Genomic DNA, 20,358 nt, shown 5'->3' with positions numbered 1-20,358 from the left:
ATCCTTTCATTTAAAACACCAACAATGTATCCCTTCATGTAAAACACCAACAATGTATCCCTTCATGTAAAACACCAACAATGTATCCCTTCATGTTAAACACCAACAATGTATCCCTTTGTGTAAAACACCAACAATGTATCCCTTTGTGTAAAACACCAACAATGTATCCTTTCATGTAAAACACCAACAATGTATCCCTTTATGTTAGACACCAATAATGTATCCCTTTGTGTAAAACACCAACAATGTATCCCTTCATGTAAAACACCAACAATGTATCCCTTCATGTAAAACATCAACAATGTATCCCTTCATGTAAAACACCAACAATGTATCCCTTTATGTAAAAAAAAACAATGTATCCCTTCATGTAAAACACAATGTATCCCTTCATGTAAAACACCAACAATGTATCCCTTTATGTAAAAAAAACAATGTAACCCTTCATGTAAAACACCAACAATGTTTCCCTTCATGTAAAACACAAACAATGTATGTTTTTATGTAAAACACCAACAATGTATCCCTTCATGTAAAACACTAACAATGTTTCCCTTCATGTAAAACACAAACAATGTATGTTTTTATGTAAAACACCAACAATGTATCCCTTCATGTAAAACACTAACAATGTATCCTTTCATTTAAAACACCAACAATGTATCCCTTCATGTAAAACACCAACAATGTATCCCTTCATGTAAAACACCGACAATGTATCCCTTCATGTAAAACATCAACAATGTATCCCTTCATGTAAAACTCCAACAATGTATCCTTCATGTAAAACACCAACAATGTATCCCTTTGTGTAAAACACCAACAATGTATCCTTTCATGTAAAACACCAACAATGTATCCCTTTATGTAAAACACCAACAATGTATCCCTTCATGTAAAACACCAACAATGTATCCTTCATGTAAAACACCAACAATGTATCCCTTTATGTAAAACACCAACAATGTATCCCTTCATGTAAAACACCAACAATGTATCCCTTCATGTAAAACATCAACAATGTATCCCTTCATGTAAAACACCAACAATGTATCCTTCATGTAAAACACCAACAATGTATCCCTTTGTGTAAAACACCAACAATGTATCCCTTTGTGTAAAACACCAACAATGTATCCTTTCATGTAAAACACCAACAATGTATCCCTTTATGTAAAACACCAACAATGTATCCCTTCATGTAAAACACCAACAATGTATCCTTCATGTAAAACACCAACAATGTATCCCTTTATGTAAAACACCAACAATGTATCCCTTCATGTAAAACACCAACAATGTATCCTTCATGTAAAACACCAACAATGTATCCCTTTATGTAAAACACCAACAATGTATCCCTTCATGTAAAACACCAACAATGTATCCCTTCATGTAAAACACCAACAATGTATCCCTTTATGTAAAACACCAACAATGTATCCCTTCATGTAAAACACCAACAATGTATCCTTCATGTAAAACACCAATAATGTATCCCTTTGTGTAAAACACCAACAATGTATCCCTTTGTGTAAAACACCAACAATGTATCCTTTCATGTAAAACACCAACAATGTATCCCTTTGTGTAAAACACCAACAATGTATCCTTTCATGTAAAACACCAACAATGTATCCCTTTATGTAAAACACCAACAATGTATCCCTTTGTGTAAAACACCAACAATGTATCCCTTTGTGTAAAACACCAACAATGTATCCCTTTGTGTAAAACACCAACAATGTATCCTTTCATGTAAAACACCAACAATGTATCCCTTCATGTAAAACACCAACAATGTATCCCTTCATGTAAAACACCAACAATGTATCCCTTCGTGTAAACACCAACAATGTATCCCTTTGTGTAAAACACCAACAATGTATCCCTTCATGTAAAACACAATGTATCCCTTCATGTAAAACACCAACAATGTATCCCTTCATGTAAAACAACAAAAATGTATCCCTTCATGTAAAACACCAACAATGTATCCCTTCATGTAAAACACCAACAATGTATCCCTTTATGTAAAACAAATCATTAGTGCAAGAGGTCAAGGTCAGATCCAATGGCAAAATGAATTTAGTGTCACCAGATTTAGTTGATCAGTTATTAATGCTTGTCTCAATTTTATACTCCTTATTTGTACATGCTCCCTTGGTGATCGCTATGATTTATACGTCCATGTCTCCGTCTTAGCTATGACATGGCAAGATGTTCCCTTAAGGGTCGCTTAAATAATCTTTCATTCCATTAAAAAGAGATACATACGTATCAACCTTTTCATTAAAATTGACATCGCCAATCAGTCTTTTCACTAGAAATAACTTGATGTATTTGGTAGTCTTTTACAATAATATTACAATGTTGTTTGGTGTAGCCAATTTTTTGACAATTTTACCTATTATGTCTGTTTGTTTTGCTCACTATGTTGTCAATATAATGGAATTTTATGCCACTGTCATACAAGACTAGTGAGACGTTTAGCTAGCAATACAACCAAGTTTAATCCACCATCTCCTACATTAGGAAATGCCTGTTCTTAGTCAGGAATATGACAGTTGTTTTCCATTCGTTCCGTGTGTTTGAGTTTTTGATTTTTTCCATTTTATAAAGGGCTTTCCGTTTTGAATTTCCCTTGGAGTTCGGTATTTTTGTTATTTTACTTTTTACAGAAAATGTATAAAACAGAATAACCAAAGTTACATGTTTTCAGCTTAAGAAAATTACTTATATAATTGAGAATGGAAATGGGGAATGTGTCAAAGAGACAACAACCCGACCATAGAACAGACAACAGCAGAAGGTCACCAACAGGTCTTCAATGCAGCGAGAAATTCCCGCACCCGGAGGCGTCCTTCAGCTGGCCCCTAAACAAATATATATACTAGTTCAGTGATAATGAACGCCATACTAAACTCCAAATTGTACACAAGAAACTAAAATTAAAAATAATACAATTATATATATATTATTGTAATGTTGTATATATAACTCTATGCATTACTACTGGTTCTTAGTGATTTTTTTTCCTATACATCAAATCCTGACATTTTTTAGAACTCAAAATAGTCTGACAATAACAAAAAAAAAACGTGGTAAATAAATAGGGTTAAACAAAAGCAAAACGTCGCTCAAATAAAAAGAAAATCATAGCATAGCCAAAGACACGCTTCGGAAGATGACTGAATTGAAATCTGGGTAGACCAAAAATATATAACATACAATGTACAGAAAATGGGGTTAGGTATTGACTGATATGGGTAACAAGGCTATAAATCATTGTGGATAAAAAAAAAACTAAAAAATTCAAAATAAAAGTGAAAAGGCTTAAACATAAAATAACAGCTCAGGAAAGCATACATACACTGCACACAGGAAATGCATCGTGATTTACATTGACCAGAGGCGAAAGGGACGTCCATTCCCCCAAATATTTTGAGGGAAAATAGAAAAAGACTTTTTATATTAGCCATATACCATTCAATGAAATAAATATTTCATTCTCTATGACAAGTCAGTTTTAGCAAATGTGTTAATGCTTTTTAAGACGCCTGAAATATTCTGTATGTGTTTAAAAGGCGACATTTATATTGATTATTCATTTCTCGCACTTTAATTATAATTTGCCCTGAAACGAGAATATTTCTAAGGGAACTACCCGCTTAATCTAGCGTGAGCTGTAAACTTCTCTTATATATCATACTGACAATTTAAATCATGATTTAATTGTGAAAATGTCGTAAATTGAAATGATAAAATGGTATTCTGACAACTTAATCCAAATTTTCTATAGAAACTGATGAGAATGGATTTGAATTTTTTAAAACACTTTTCATTTGAGGGCTTTTAACACATTTAAAAGAAGAATGATCATGCAAGCAGGAAAGTTAATATCGTGTTATATCATAGATAGAAATGCGTGAAATGTAATACTGTAAATATGATGAATGAGAATGTGGTATATTTAGCAATTATTTTTACATTAAAAAAAAAACCCTGAAATGGGCCATTTTTTCATCAAATTTTACAGTTTTAGTGGAGCTAATGTCTTAAGTTTCCTGTATGGTGTTCTGTAGACTGTTTATGTCTTCTCGTTTTCTTTACTGATGCTAATGTCTGTCGTTTTCCAACTAATGGTTTTCATCTTATCTACTTGTTATCACGTTACTTTCTCGTTATTATCTCAGGACCAAGATAACAAAATAGAACTTCCGGGGTCTTTTATAGCTGACTATGCGGTGTTGGTTTTGCTCATTGTTGAAGGCTGTACGGTGACCTATAGTTGTTAACTTCTATGTCATTTGGTCTCTTGTGGAGAGTTGTCTCATTGGCAATCATACCACATCTTCTTATTTTTATTCTTACAACAGATTAAATACATAAAATATGTGACCCCTCTTCCTATTTCCTATTTGAAAAACAAAATAGTATTTCAGATTTTATTGAAGTTCGCTTACCAGGAAAATGTGTGATTCGCCTAGACACATTAACTTGGTTGACGTATACATGGTTTACAACACTATAAAACGACATTGTTGACTCAAGATTAAAAGGGGACAGCTGAGAACTCGAAGTCCATTTTAACCCCACCACATGTTTATAAGTCCAGAGTTTTGTCATTGTCTGTCGGTTTCTGTCATCATATCTTAATGTTTTACGTCATTTCTTGGATTTGATGTAGATTGCTGATCTTTTAATTTGCATGCTTAATTTATTCAAACCGTTTAAGATTCGGGCCGATTTGAGATATTGTACAGAAACCCGTCTTTCGTTGAAAAATGTTTGTTTAAACTCTAAATGTTATTTTTTGGTCTATTGGCTGCTGTGTCATTCTCATATACCCCTACATCACTTAAGGATTAATAAAGACAAATATATTAAGGATGTTCGCTACTCTGTTTCAAAATAACAAGCTTTTTAAAACACTGTTATTTATTGATATTATATACATAAAGGAACTAAAAAGGCAGAAAAAAATGAAGGGTTCGTGTGCTTGTTTTTGAGATATAAGCCATTGAAAATTTGGCGGGAAATGATTCTCTCTAGATTTTTCATACATTCAACATTGGTACCTTTTTTCATTTAAAAACTATGAAAAAATAACAAGGATTTTATAAGATTTTCAAAGATGGCATTTTAAACTATATGTAATCAAATTATGGGGAAACAAGTAGGGGTTAGTGGGCAAAAAATTTAAATGGCACTGCATGGATAAAACTAGAGGATTCCGAATATCTGGCAAAAATTCAAAAACAAGAGGAGCGAACATCCTGAATAAAAATCTGCAATAGGTATCACGAAATTGACATTGATATCCTTAAGAGCCTGGGGCTCTTTTCACAAAAAATCTTACGACTAAAATCGATTGTAAGTTATACTAAAATGTTCATTACTAACGAGTGTTTTACTCGTAAGATTTTTTTGTGAAATTAGTAGCAGGTACAGAACATTAAATCAACGTTTAATTTGGGTTACAAAATGTAGCACGTTAAATAACCAACATCAATCAATGTGACATTGTTTAAACGTAATTTAACTGTTCCAAGCATTTAGAATGCAAATTCCTATTGAAATTTCAACTTTAAATCAATACTGAATTGGAGCTCTAGCTTTATTGAATTAATCTTCCCTTTCAATTTAAAATCGACGACATCCATCAAATGTCTGGTTTAGATTTTGAATTATATAAATTATATAAATTTGTCCTTATTACTGTTTCTAATTGGAAAAAAAATTGTTTACTGAATTTATAAGAACTTAGAAATGAAAGGGGGAATGTGTTCACTGCCAAAAAAACTCCCTCATTTAATACATAAATGTTGTGTATCATTCATTCTCCGCTACTGTTATAAAACAATGGTATATCGATATTAGTCTCTATCTATTACTTTTTATGTATGTGGAAATTGTTATTACAATTATCTGTTCTCTTGTTATCTAAAGAGCAATCAGTTTTGATAAAACAGGAATATATAGTGCCATTATCTCAAATTTTCCAGATGCAGTAACACTTTCAGGAGATGTTTAATAGTTATAGATTTGGAATGAAATCTTGATTGTGTCTATTTTTCTGTCATCAAATTGCTACATTATCATTGTTTTTGTATGACAATATGAATCGCTGTACTATCTTGTCTTTTTCTGGTTTCATCGCTAAAACCTGAACTTTTTGCTGATAATAAACCCTTCCATGTAAAATTGTGATACGCCAAAAAAAAAAATCCCTCATTTAATACATAAATGTTGTGTATCATTCATTCTCCGCTACTGTTATAAAACAATGGTATGTCGATATTAGTCGCTATCTATTACTTTTTATGTATGTGGAAATTGTTATTACAATTATCTTTTCTCTTGTTATCTAAAGAGCAATTAGTTTTGATAAAACAGGAATATATAGTGCCATTATCTCAAATTTTCCAGATGCAGTAACACTTTCAGGAGATGTTTAATAGTTATAGATTTGGAATGAAATCTTGATTGTGTCTATTTTTCTGTCATCAAATTGCTATATTATCATTGTTTTTGTATGACAATATGAATCGCTGTACTATCTTGTCTTTTTCTGGTTTCATCGCTAAAACCTGAACTTTTTGCTGATAATAACCCTTCCGTGTAAAATTTTTGATACGCCTATAAGGTGTATTGTTTTGGAATAAAGTACTAGTATTAAGATATACAGCCATTTCAATTGATATTTATAGTGTGTCTTTTTATGTTGTAATGTTACACTACCGTCTCAGGTTAGGGTGAAGGTTGGCGCCTGTTAAAACGTTTAAACCCGCTGCATTTTTAAGCACCTGTCATAAGTCAGGAGCCTGTTGTTCAGGGGTTGTCGTTTGTTGGTATGGTTCATAGGTGTTTCTCGTTTCTCGTTTTTTATATAGATTAGATCGTTGGTTTTCCTGTTGAATTGTTTTACACTAGTCATTTTGGGGCCCTTTATAGCTTGCTTTTCGGTGTGACCCAAGGCTCCGTGTTGAAGGCCGTACTTTGACCTATAATTGTTAACTTTTTATACATTGTGACTTGGATGGAAAGTTGTCTCATTGTCACTCATACCACATCTTCTTATTTATATGTTAAACTATATCGTTAATCATGATGTTGACATCTCTTCCTTATACATGTACATGAAGCCATTTGCTCTTGTGAGGGTGAGCATTATTTGGAATTAAAGCAACAGGAAACATGTCACTGATAGCCCCCTAAACTCCCTATAATAAACTTCTGCCTTAAAATTATCCCTGTCTCAAATTCTTTTCCAACTCGATTTCTTCCTCTGCTCCTTTTCCAGCTTTCAATTTGCATCATTTAGCCATTCCACACAAATGAAGGTCAATTGATGCACAACTTTCTAATTCGTGAGTCACTATCCTCCCTTAATTCAGTTACTATCGTCTTCGTTCTTGTTAAGTTGATGTTACAGTAATGAGGGTCAGGATGGGGGACCTCTATTTCTGTATTCTTTTATTACTTAGGTAATTTTTCTCTATTCTTTATATTATTTTGCCATTATTTTCTTTTCTTTATATTCAAGCATCCCATTATTTTCTTTCATATATACATTCAGTGTATGTTCACTGGTGTTAATATGTCTTTTGATTGAGTTAAGCCATTCCAATTGATATTTTATAGTGTGTCTTTCTATGTTGTGATGTTACACTATTGTTTCAGATAAGGGTGAAGGTTTAGTACCATTAAAACGTTTAAACCCGCTGCAATTGTTTACACCTGTCCTAAGTCAGGAATCTGATGTTCACTGGTTCATAAGTGTTTCTCGTTTCTCGTTTTTTATATAGATTAAACCGTTGGTTTTCCCGTTTGAATGGTTTTACACTAGTCATTTTTGGGGCCCTTTATAGCTTGCTGTTCGGTGTGAGCCAAGGCTCCGTGTTGAAGACCGTATATACTTTGACCTATAATGGTTTACTTTTATAAATTTTGACTTGGATGGAGAGATGTCTCATTGACACTCATACCACATCTTCTTATATCTATGTATCTTTGCCCTATTTTCTCTATTCTAAATTTTTTGGCCCATTTTGTTGTAGATTAGGCTCATTTTTTCTGTAGATTAGGCCTTTTTTCTGTAGATTAGGCCCATTTTTCTGCTTTAGATTAGGTCCATTTTTCTGTAGATTATGCCCATTTTTCTGTAGATTAGGCCCATTTTTGTCGAGCCTGCGAGACATAGCGATCCTACATTCCGTCATCGTCGTCGGTCTGTGGTTAAAGTTTTTGAAATTTTAATAACTTTCTTAAACTATCCTGGATTTCTACCAAACTTGGACAGAATCTTGTTTATGATCATAAGATAGTATCCAGAAGTAAATTTTGTAAAAAAAAAATCCTGTTTATCCGTACTTTACTTATAAATGGACTTAGTTTTTCTGCCAGTTAACATAACATTCGCTCTGTGGTTAAAGATTTTAAAATTTTAATAACTTTCTTACAACATCCTGGATTTCTACCAAACTTGGACAGAAGCTTATTTATGATCGTAAGATAGTATCCAGCAGTAAATTTTGTAAAAAAAATCCTGTTTATCCGTATTTCACTTAAAAATGGACTTAGTTTTTCTGCCAGTTAACATTACATTCACTCGGTGGTTCAAGTTTTAAAAATTTTAATAACTTTCTTAAACTATCCTTAATTTGTACCAAACTTGGACAGAAGCTTGTTCAACATCATAAGCTAGTATCTAGAAGGAAATTTTGTAAAAATTTATTTCCTGTTTTTTCCGTATATTACTTATAAATGGACTTAGTTTTTCTTCCAGTTAACATTACATACAGTCTGCAGTTAAAGTTTATAAAACATTTATTAGATTCATAAACCATCCTGGATTTTTACCAAACTTGGACAGAAGCTTCTTACAATCAAAAGACAGTATCTGGTGTCTTAACGTGATTTAATGGTTTTTCCAACTTACTAACACGTTAATTAATATCGAATTAAAATACATGCTTGATAGTACTTTAGCACGCGGGTATGATAGTACATAAAGAATATATGGCAAAATCAAAGGTACTTTATTGAAATCATTTGCACCACGTGACTTTGTCCCTTTTGATCAAATTACTTCCCTTAGCTTAAGATTGAAAATATAATTTATTATAGATTTGCGGATAATCCAGTCCTTTTCCGTCATGTATCTAAAACTAATGTATCTTTAAAAACTTCCTTTGGCGGATATTTACAAAAATGCTGTGTAATTCTAAGGGAAACTGCTTAAAATTTGACTTTTTACGAAATGGGAAGGTTGAAATCATCATGTTTTTAAAAGAATTTGGCCAAAAACTTAAGAAAGCAGGTAAGTTAAAAGTTATTTAACTTTAAAATTCAACCTACAAGGTGTTTCCCTATATGCGAACAAATCATGAACAATATCTTCTTGCATGTGTATTTCTGTTTTGAATCTTGCTATTTTACGATTTTACGTCATTTTATTTGATCTTATATAGCAGTAACACAATGGTTACGCTTCCGATTTTTAAACTAAAAAGGCCGAAAGATTTCAGAGTAGACAATGTCCATTTGTACACGGACAGAAGCCTAAAAACATGAACAATTCACCTATATGCGAACATATTGTTCATTCGACATAGGTATTTGCATATTGGCATTTTTATTAAAAGGGCTTATATAATCCTATTGTAATGGCTGCCGTCATGATAAGGCAAAATGGCCGCTATGCAAATTAGCAAATTACCCCAAATTTTGCCATATGGATGATATATTACGAAAAAAAATATTTTATCATACTTGTCGTCCGCCATCTTTGGACATTACCGTGCGCTACGATCCATCACTAGTTTATAAGTACCAGTTCACAAGGTATCGTGTATCACAGCAGCCATTGTTCTTAAGTCAATTAAAGCTTTTAAGCTCGCAAACAATAAGAACTGATGTTGTTATTAAGAATCGGAAATTTGTATAGCCTGCGATCTAACTATTTCCAAGTAAAAAGCAATATCTATCACCTGATCCGCATGTACCGTTTGGACCAGGTACTTGTTATTCATGAACTATACAATCTAATTTGAATTGTTTGATGACATTTGTCCCAGTCCTAATCCTATTACACAAGGAATAAAGACGATCAAAATTTAATTTATTTTCAAATCCTTACGTAAATTTATTTTTTAAATCAATCTTCCGTGAGGGATAAAACTTGATCCGGATTTGATTTTAAGTTTGATACAAAACAGAGCGCTGTGTCAATGTTAAATTGATTGTTCACTCCAAGTTCGTGAGGAGCTTTGAAACAAGTAGTGTTAATATGCATTTTCTGTTGCTCAATCCTTATTTTTAATTGTAGTGATTATTTGTTTTTAAGGTCTTTCCACTCCGTTAGGAAAGACCTTATTGTTTTTCTAATGTTTTTTTTTTTTCTTTTTTTTTTTTTTTTTCTTTTTCTTTTTTTTTTTTTTTTTTTTTTTCTTTTTTTTCTTCCAACATTTTTATGGGAATGCCCTCCCCCCGTTTCTGTTAAAGTTATCAAGACCAAATATGAACCATCGATAGACCTCATCATGAAGTATTACCACATGACCCTGTTAAGGATTTCATCATCCCCTGTAGAAGTTATCTCCCTTTTATTGGATTTTTTCGACATTGCCTCCCCTCGTTGTTTTTAAAGATATCATGACCTTATGTGGACAATATGTAGATCTCATCATGATGTACTACCATATGAGGCTGCATTTGATTTCATCATCCCCTATGCGAGTTATATCCCCTTAAAGCAATTTCTTTCCTTTGCATTTTTCTCAAAAAGTATTAGGGATAGAATCGATTTGAAAACAGCAACATCTACAGGAACAGATGGCAATGTTAATGAACATATAAAATAATTTTGTTATTGACCCTTATAAGGAGTAATTTCTCTTGAAAAAATATACACAATTTTTGAAAAATTGTATTTCGAGAACCAGAAGTCGTAGAGACTTGGGACCTACACCAATAATCTTAAGTTCATGTGACCTTCAATTTGCACCTAAGGTCAAAGGTCACCGAGTGGAAAAAAAAATTACGCTGCAATTTCAAGCTTGCATATTAAGAAAACGATAAGAGTTTGCTGCATACATACTGTGTATAAAATGTTCCTCTCGACGAGCTCTACATTTTATACATTAAGCTTAAAAATGTCCGACCGTCTGTTCAAAAGTTACATCAAGATAATTCTTAAAACTATAGTAACATATGTATATCTTTTTAAATGTAACAGATATCAACCTTCTATAAACTGGAAAGATGATCAGTAATTCAAGACCTTCAATTTGAGGTCAATGTCAGGTCATGATGAAATTTAACCTTGACCTTCAGAGTGTACTATGACCTTGATCTTGTAACATTTGAAAGGTCAAGTGGTCTTGAGTTGAATGGGGGTAGTCCTATGTCTCTACGACTTCCGGTTCTCAAGTTTGATATTGCATCATATATTTGATAATTCATTGTGACCTTGATGAACCTTGGAATTGTCCAAATGTTTTTTTTTAAATGTTGTCCTTTTACTGCAGATCATTTTTCTTTTAACAGATTTGAGATATCTGTTGTCGTTTAAGAGATAATGCAGTTTAAAATTTTGCAAGCGGAGGCATGTATTTCTGAATCAACAACAGTTTACCACCTGAAATTTTCAGAAATTAAAGAGTTCAACATGATTATATGTTAGACTAAATACCAAAAACATTCAATGAAAAAAAAACCCAAAAACTCAATTTGAAATTTTCATGTTTTGCATTTACTTTGTAAGTTTCATAATTTCTATTTATACAATTGATATTGCATCATTTTTGGCACTTTGCCAAATGGGGTCATTTGATATATCAAATTGAAGGTTTTAACGAGCTCTACTCAAAAATGAAAATGTTAAACCCCTTTTACATCCCAGGGTGATGGGTGGGGTCATTTAGTGCAAACAATTCAAACTTATCAGATGGTTAGGTTGTCGCATATCAAATGAAAGTCCATAAAGCGTACATTTCAAATATCAAATTGACGTCCCCCAAAAATGGGTTGAGTGGGGTCATTGAGTGCAAAAAATAAAATTTTCTTTTAAGGTAAGGTTGTTGTATTTCAAATGAAAGGTCGTAACATGTACATTTCAAATATCAGATTCCTGTCCTCTAGAAATGAGTTGGATGGGGTTATTAAGTGCAAAAATCAAACTTTCTAGAAGATGGCGTTGTCGCATATCAAATGAAAGATCATCAAGTCTACATTACATATATCATACTTCCGATCTCGAAAATTAAGGCGGATGGGGTCATTAAGTGTAAAAAGCGAAAAGTTTCAGAAGGTATGCTTGTCGTATATCAAATGAAAGGTCGTACAAAGTACATTACGAAAACATCACTTTAACAGGAAAGACCTTTCAATTGTTTTACAAACAATTGAGATACTAGTTTGTCGGTTTTATTTTGTCATTGTGCTGTTATTGCGAAGTATTGTTGCACAAATGTTGTAAAATTAGCTACAACCTATAAAATTTACGATATGAATGAAAAGCACATGATATGATTTCCGCACACAGATCACGCGCATCACGAACAACCCAAATCAAGTACATTCGTGACAAAAAGAAAGGTACAATTTCCTTTACTATTTCAATATTTCCATTTAACAATATATGTGTCCATCTTAATTAGATTTGAAAAATAAGTTATCCCAGAAAAGAATTTTACAGGTGCGTCCTTTGTTGATAAAATGTTAAAATAAAACCAAAGAAAGAAATAATCATAATAATAATATAAAAAAAAACAACAAACAAATTGAAAAAAAAATGACTATTGAGAAATACATAAATGCAATGAAACGACCAGTCATCACAGTTTACAGGAATCATTACTTTGGAAACATAAGCCATGATCAAAAATATTTTAATGAACACAATAATGTACATATTTATTGCGAATTGTGGCTTTCTAGATAGGTAAACTCTACTCAAGTAGGAATTGATACAATAGAGTCAGCCTACAATTGCACTTGCTCTCGTGTTATATTGCCAATATATGATTTTCAAAGAAATTTTACAACATTTTTATTCAAATGTCGATGCGAACGGGTTGTAACAACACAATAAATTTCATTGTAATATTATTTTAAGAAATATTGAGAGGGATCAGGTGACTGACGGTGACTAATGTAAATGATTAGTTGATGAGAAATTTAAAATCTCTGATTAATGGCACAGCTTTCCTCATGGATTGTCATACTATCTCAGTCTGAATAGTAAGCCTATCTTTATCTAATGGAACAGCTATTCTCTAAAAAGGTAAACCAATATATGGCTGAAGATACACTTTTTGTTCAAATGTGCTTTGATAGCTGACACATGAGGGTCTGGATGGGGGTCTTCATTTTTGTATTCTTTTAATGTTGAGGCTACTTTTCTCTCTATTCTTTATTTATTTTTCAAATATTCTCTTTTCGATATTTTTGTTGCCCAGTTTCTCTATTCTCTATTCTGAAATATTATCTCCCATTTTTCTGTATTTTTTCAAAATTGTTTGCCCAACTGAATTATTCTCTATTCTTTAAACCCCATACAGACCCTCATATTTATTGCTACACGTAATGACAAAGCCTTTTTCTTTGAATATGCTTTTGATAGCTGACGAAATGTAAAATTAATTTGCAATTATCAGTAAGGTAAAATGTGCGTTCAAATATTCTTTCCATTAAATCATCCAAATTATCTCTTTGGAATTGAAATTGTTAAACGAACAAAAAATATGTAATATTAATGCAGCCTTTCTTTTCATTATTGCTTTAAAGATAGATGCATATGCAATTTGCAATTTCCCGCCACTTATAAAAGGAATTATCAGACATTGATGTTTAAATCACTACGTTTAAGTTAATATTGTTACAACTAACCGATAAAGAATATTATGCAATATCAAAATGACTAAAAGGGAAATGCAATCAAATTACCGATGCCCATTGGACAAATAAAAGAGTACTTAGCAAAGGAATTAAGAGCGGGAAACATTATAATTCTCGTATGTCACATTCCCCCTGTAACGTTGTTTGTGTTTGACAGCATATCATAAGGGCAATCACATATTGATTAAAACGAGAGAAAACAAGTTTTACTATAAATAACAATACACAAGATAAACATACAGTACTGCACTTTTACCCAAGACAATTATGATGAGGTAACCAGGTTCGCTACTGGTACCAATTAACAATCATAGATAGCTGACAGTACAAGAAACTGCCCACCTGGTACAGAGGACACATTTTATCGCGGTTGTACCAGCTAACTATCTGGGCCAAATTCTGAAGAGGTTGGCATAATTTATTCTACCCACGCGATATGAAGGAATGGTGTTTTATCAAGTTAAATTACACCAGATAGCCACCTAGTCAACACACAATAGATATAAGAAGATGTGGTATGAGTGCCAATGAGACAACTCTCCATCCAAGTCACAATTTGTAAAAGTAAACCATTATAGGTCAAAGTACGGCCTTCAACATGGAGACTTGGCTCACACCGAACAGCAAGCTATAAAGGGCCCCAAAAATGACTAGTGTAAAACCATTCAAACAGGAAAACCAACGGTCTAATCTATATAAAAAACGAGAAACACTTATGAACCACATCAACAAACAAATTGTATTATTGATATTACATTTGTACATAAGGGTGTGGATGGGGGTTTACAGAATAGAGAATAACGGGCAAAAAATATAAAGAATAGAGAAAAATGGACCAAAAAAATAAAGAATAGAGAATAATGAGGTGATAAAGTATAGATAATAGAGAAGAATGGGCAAAAAGTATAAAGAATAGAGAAAAATGGCCCAAAAAATGAAAGAATATAGAAATGAAGGACCCCCTTCCAGACCCCCTAACATGTCAAGATAAATATATCTAATCGAAATATACTATTGACTTACTGTTTCTTTGGTATAAATATATTTCTGTTTTAAGTTCTTGTCTTTCTTCCAGAGCCTCGTCTATCTTAGTTTTGTCCGTTTCGTTTGAATCAGCACCATATAAGAATTTACAGGCACAGCTCTTCCCCATAACTTGAGCTCGTGCGTATCCCGTGAGTTCACAAAATCCATCGGAACAATACACAATTGGGAAGCTCGATGCTTGAGCATTTCCAAGAACAAAGTTACTATCTGAAATGATAAATAATATGATTATAAAAAGCTGATACAGAAACCCAACGATACAAATAATGCAAAGTCATCTCGAGGTCAACAGTTATATACCGTCAACTAGAGGTCAAAACAGTCACCTAGAGGTCAACATACAGTCTTGGTCAATAGATATATGTCTATTCTCAATATAAAAATAGACATATATCTATTGATTGCTAATGAAACAACTCACCACCAGAGACCAAATGACGCAGAAGCAAGAAACTATATGGGACACCGTACGGCTTTCAACAATGAGCAAAATCAACACCGAACAACAAGTTGTTAAACTTCAATAATTCAAAAGGATAACAACTTGATAAAAGTTTGTCTAAGAAGTAATTAAATACCAGCAAATAGTCGATCGAACATTGACATTACAACAGCTTCACTTGAAAAAGACAATTTGAAAACAAATTTAAGAATCAGACATAAAAGGTAAGTTAATATGTAAGTTCTTGATTGTCCGAGTCTTAAAAAAACCAATCCAGAAGCGATCAAATATCTGTCCTCAACACTAAATTTCAAATTAATATAAAATAAATGGAGAATGTGTCCATGGGACACAGATGATGCTCCCGAATGCATATAATGTTATAAAGGGGCATAAATCAAGGTAAAAGTGACGCCACCCAAATTCGTACTTGATCTGTGTTTTGTGGTAATAAGCATTGTGTATAAGTTTCATAACATTTGGTTGAGGCAAACTAAAGTTAGAGAACGGAAACCAATTTCGGAACGTATGGACAGACAAGGGTAACACTTAATGCCCCCTCCGGTGACGGTGGGGGGGGGGGGGGTGAAAAATATTAAAATAAGATATGAGACAACAACATGAATATAAGAAAATTTGAATGATAAAATTATTAAGTTTTACCACGTTTCCTAAAGAATTATATCTACCTTGATCCTCCTTTATCAATTAGGCACAAACCTTTTGAAGACAGCTGAACGTTATTTCCACTACGTCATTTTTTATAAAGAGATGTAACTATAACTGTATTCGGATTACATCAATTTTGTTCATCAAATATCAGAACAATATATTCTTATTTTCAGTTTGAGTCCACTCGTTGCATTACGTTTGCACATACCGGATTGCGCAAGTACAAATTTTTGTCATTTTTTTATATCCATACGTTTAAAGATCATCCTCTATTTGAAGGTTTTCTGAGTCGGTGTAACTATTTAATGTCTGTTTCTCTTTTCATCTTCCAACAACAACATAATTCAACAGCAGATGTACAACAAACATTTACAGTACACCACTACAATAAACGGTACACTGAACTAGTTTTTTTTTATATGTACTAGTTTTGTACCATTGAGGAATGTAATGGGTTGCAATTATGTAGTGTTGTGTAGACTTTCATTTGTTGTTTTTGCCATGATTTATGACGTGTTGTGTAGACCTACATATGTTGTTTTTTGCCATGATTTATGTAGTGTTGTGTAGTCCTTCATTTGTTGTTTTTGCCATGATTTGTGTAGTGTTGTGTAGACCTTCATTTGTCGTCTTTTGCCATGATTTATGTAGTGTTGTGTAGACCTTAATTTGTTGTTTTGCCATGATTTATGACGTGTTGTGTAGACCTACATATGTTGTTTTTTGCCATGATTTATGTAGTGTTGTGTAGTCCTTCATTTGTTGTTTTTGCCATGATTTGTGTAGTGTTGTGTAGACCTTCATTTGTCGTCTTTTGCCATGATTTATGTAGTGTTGTGTAGACCTTAATTTGTTGTTGTTGTTTTTGCCATGGTTTATGTAGTGTTGTGTAGACATTCATTTGTTTTTGCTTTCTGCCATGATTTATGTCGTGTTGTTTAGACTTTCATTTGTTGTTTTTTGCCATGATTTATGTAGTGTTGTGTAGATCTTCGTTTGTTGGTTTTTGCCATGATTATGAATTTTGATTTCCTCTTTTTTATCTTCCGCCTTGTTTTTAATAGGAGCTGTTACCGTTTATCAGCACAGCCTCGTTTTGCTTGTTTGAAATTCAAAGGACATGTAATGTAATTGAAAAAATGAAAAGGCGTATAAATTTTTATACATAACAAAAAATCCCTACTCTCATCTAAGAAAATGAAAAGCAAATGAACAGGGCCTTGTTTGATGTCCGTTATCTAAAAGTCTTAGTAAGAACTTTAACATGGAGCAAAACTGAAATCTCAAAGCAGGTTAATAAGACAAGCTCTAGCACAGGTTTTAGCGGGAATCTTTTCTAAATTGTTGATACCGCTGCACATGCGCACTGAAGAAACAGATACAGTGTAATATAAACAAATGGTCTATTCGACAATTCCGATATTGACCTTGTAATTATTATTCCACTGTTCGAGTTGTTTCCCTTAGGAGGAACACACATTTTCATCAAAATGCAGAGCAAGCGGAAAGAGCAAATTTATCTGTGCGTCATATTACAATGTATAATTTGTAAGTTTTTCCAAATATTTAGTTACATTTCATCTTTGATTTCAAATAAAATATTGTTTTCAATAAATATTGGTTAAAGAGTCTATAAATTACTTTCACCTTATTTTACTTTATAAAAAAAAAATAAGAAGTATTGGTATGATTGGCAATGAGACAACTATCCATCCAAGTTCAAATAAAGTAGATGTAATGGACAGCAGTCCAGTTTGTCCAGTATAGAACCAGTCTAGAATTGACAAAGGGAAACAACTTAAATTAAAAGTTTGTAATAACAGACTCAAATCGGTATTGGGTAAATAAGCAATTACGGACTAAAGCGGGCAAAACAATCGAACAAATATTGTTCTTTCTACTACAAAAGTCATTAAACTTTGTTATTGCATCAGCACATTTAAAATAGAAAACGATTGTAATTTTTCATTTCAATTACAAATTATCAAGTCTAGATAATCTAAATTTGTCTGGCAAATATCAAATCTCCATCCATCATTTTTGCTGTTGATTTCCGACAGTTAAACTTCAATAATCAAGGAAAACAACTTGATAAAAGTTGTCTATCATATAATCAAATACACGCAAATAGTCGATCAAACATTGACATTGCAAGGGCTTCACTTGAAAATGACAATTTAAAAACAAACAAAACAAGTATAAGCCATAATAAGTAAGTATATCATCACGTTTCAACATTTTTGTTTAGAAATAAAACATCGTTAAAAATGCTGTCAGCCAAATCGAAGATACACTTTCAATTGGTAACAATGTTTTGCAATTCGAAACAAATCTGCTGTATGGCATATTAAAAGCAAACATATTTTTTGACAGATTGTTGGAAGGACTTTGAATAACTCTCCCAGATATCTAATACTATAAACTGACATGTGCCGTGTTGACTAAAACAAAAGGTTTCAAAACAACATAAATATATGTCTACCATTATAGCCAAGTAGTTGTTTGAATTGGTAATATAGTTTTTAAAACCATCCTTTTTTCATACACTTGTTTCGTCTTTCTGTTAAGCTGGTTCTCGGCTGACTACTACACTTTGTACATAAAGCTGAACGTTAATACATGCGGATTCCAGTTTAGTCTTTCTGTTAAGCTGGTTTTCGGCTTACTACTTTACTTTGTTCATATAGCCTAACGTAAATGCAAGCGGATTCCAGTTTAGTCTTTCTGTTAAGCTGGTTCCCGACTTACTAGTACACTTTGTTCATATAGCTTAACGTTAATACAAACGGATTCCAGTTCAGTCTTTCTGTTAAGCTGGTTCTCGGCTTACTAACTTTACTTTGTTCATATAGCCTAACGAAAATACAAGCGGATTCCAGTTTAGTCTTTCTGTTAAGCTGGTTGTCGGCTTACTACTACACTTTGTTCATATAGCCTAACGTAAATACAAGCGGATTCCAGTTTAGTCTTTCTGTTAGAACTACATCACGTAATCCACATCGTCTACAGCACAAAAAAGTGTCGACTGCAAGGAATTTGACGGTGAAACATGTATGTAAGATTTGGGACCAAACTAGCCATAATAAATATGTAATGAAACTTCTTTAATATACAGTAGCAATTGTCGATTTAAAAACACCTTTGAAGAAGAACACGTCCATGCTTACATTCTCCGCTCGTATCTCGTATTAAAATTTATGTCATGTACACCTTTATATTTATATATTGTGTAACTCAAGAATATCTTGTAAAAATTATTGGTGCATATAAAATTATTATCAGTATATGTATATATCTTATACGCTGTATTTGCTTTTGGAATAAAGTATTAAATACATCTACTTCATTTGGTGTCTAGTGAATAGTTGTCTCATTAGTAATCATGCCACATCTCCTTATTTTTATATCAGACAAATTTCCGTTTTCGTTGAATTTTCAGGGCCGCTTAATTATATCCCTTACCATACTTTCTTCTCTTTTTTAATACATTTTAATAGTGCTACAAAACAATAAATATTATTTTTCATATAAGATCAGAACTTTTCTATTCCGTAAATTAAAATGGAACTAGATTAGCTTTTTTTGTTTCAAAAGAATGTAGAAATTTCGATTGACCGACAAGAGTTCAATTTACAGAGCAGTTAGTGTAAACAATATTTTATAATGAATTTAAATATATCTTATACAATATGAATTCACATTGTGGCAAATAGGATTCAGAACCAAGCAACAAGTGCTTATATTGATCTGTCTCCTGGTTGTATTGGATACAATATAAAAAAAAATAGATCAAAATTGCATACTCTGTTACCTAATAAAAATATTGAAAATGTCAGTTTAGTTGAACTGAAAAAAAAAAAGAAAAAGAAAAATGCAACTATTAAGATGATAGAGCAGTTGGAACCTCAAGTGAATATGTTTTTATGTTCATCAAAAATACGTTAACAATAATTTCGATTACGTCTTAACGTTTTTGGGTTTTCCCTCTAATTCAAGATCTCAGATATTTTATCAATTTTAATCATCTTTTTACAATGCAATATTCCATGTAAAATGTGTCGGATAATTAAAGAAAAAAGATACAAGATATTGAATAAAAGAAAAAAAAACTGTTTCAAATGCAAGTATGGAGAGGCTAAGAAGAACAAATATATAAAACACCATATGACATCTAGATATCAAAATACGGTCTTCAATTATACCCTCAAGTTACAAGTGCCAATACCGTATGCCATTATATGAGGCTAGGGTGTTGATAGAGGTCCTTCATTTCTTTATCATTTTAACCG

General features: G+C 32.4%; 1 protein-coding gene across 1 annotated transcript in view; it reads right to left on the bottom strand.

The window, feature by feature from the left end:
• LOC127717654 (potassium voltage-gated channel subfamily H member 8-like) overlaps positions 1-20,358 on the bottom strand; it is a 112,121-nt gene that overhangs the window by 38,113 nt on the left and 53,650 nt on the right. The window contains exon 2 of the mRNA XM_052223393.1: positions 14,932-15,162. Coding sequence (XP_052079353.1) covers positions 14,932-15,162 — 231 coding nt within the window. The remainder of the gene's footprint in view (positions 1-14,931; positions 15,163-20,358) is intronic.

The sequence above is a fragment of the Mytilus californianus genome, unplaced genomic scaffold, assembly GCF_021869535.1.
Source record: "Mytilus californianus isolate M0D057914Y unplaced genomic scaffold, xbMytCali1.0.p SCAF_10, whole genome shotgun sequence".
In the NCBI taxonomy this organism is placed as follows: Eukaryota; Metazoa; Mollusca; class Bivalvia; order Mytilida; family Mytilidae; genus Mytilus; species Mytilus californianus.
Note: the sequence above shows the minus strand (reverse complement) of the source record. Positions and strands in the feature narration are given on the sequence as shown.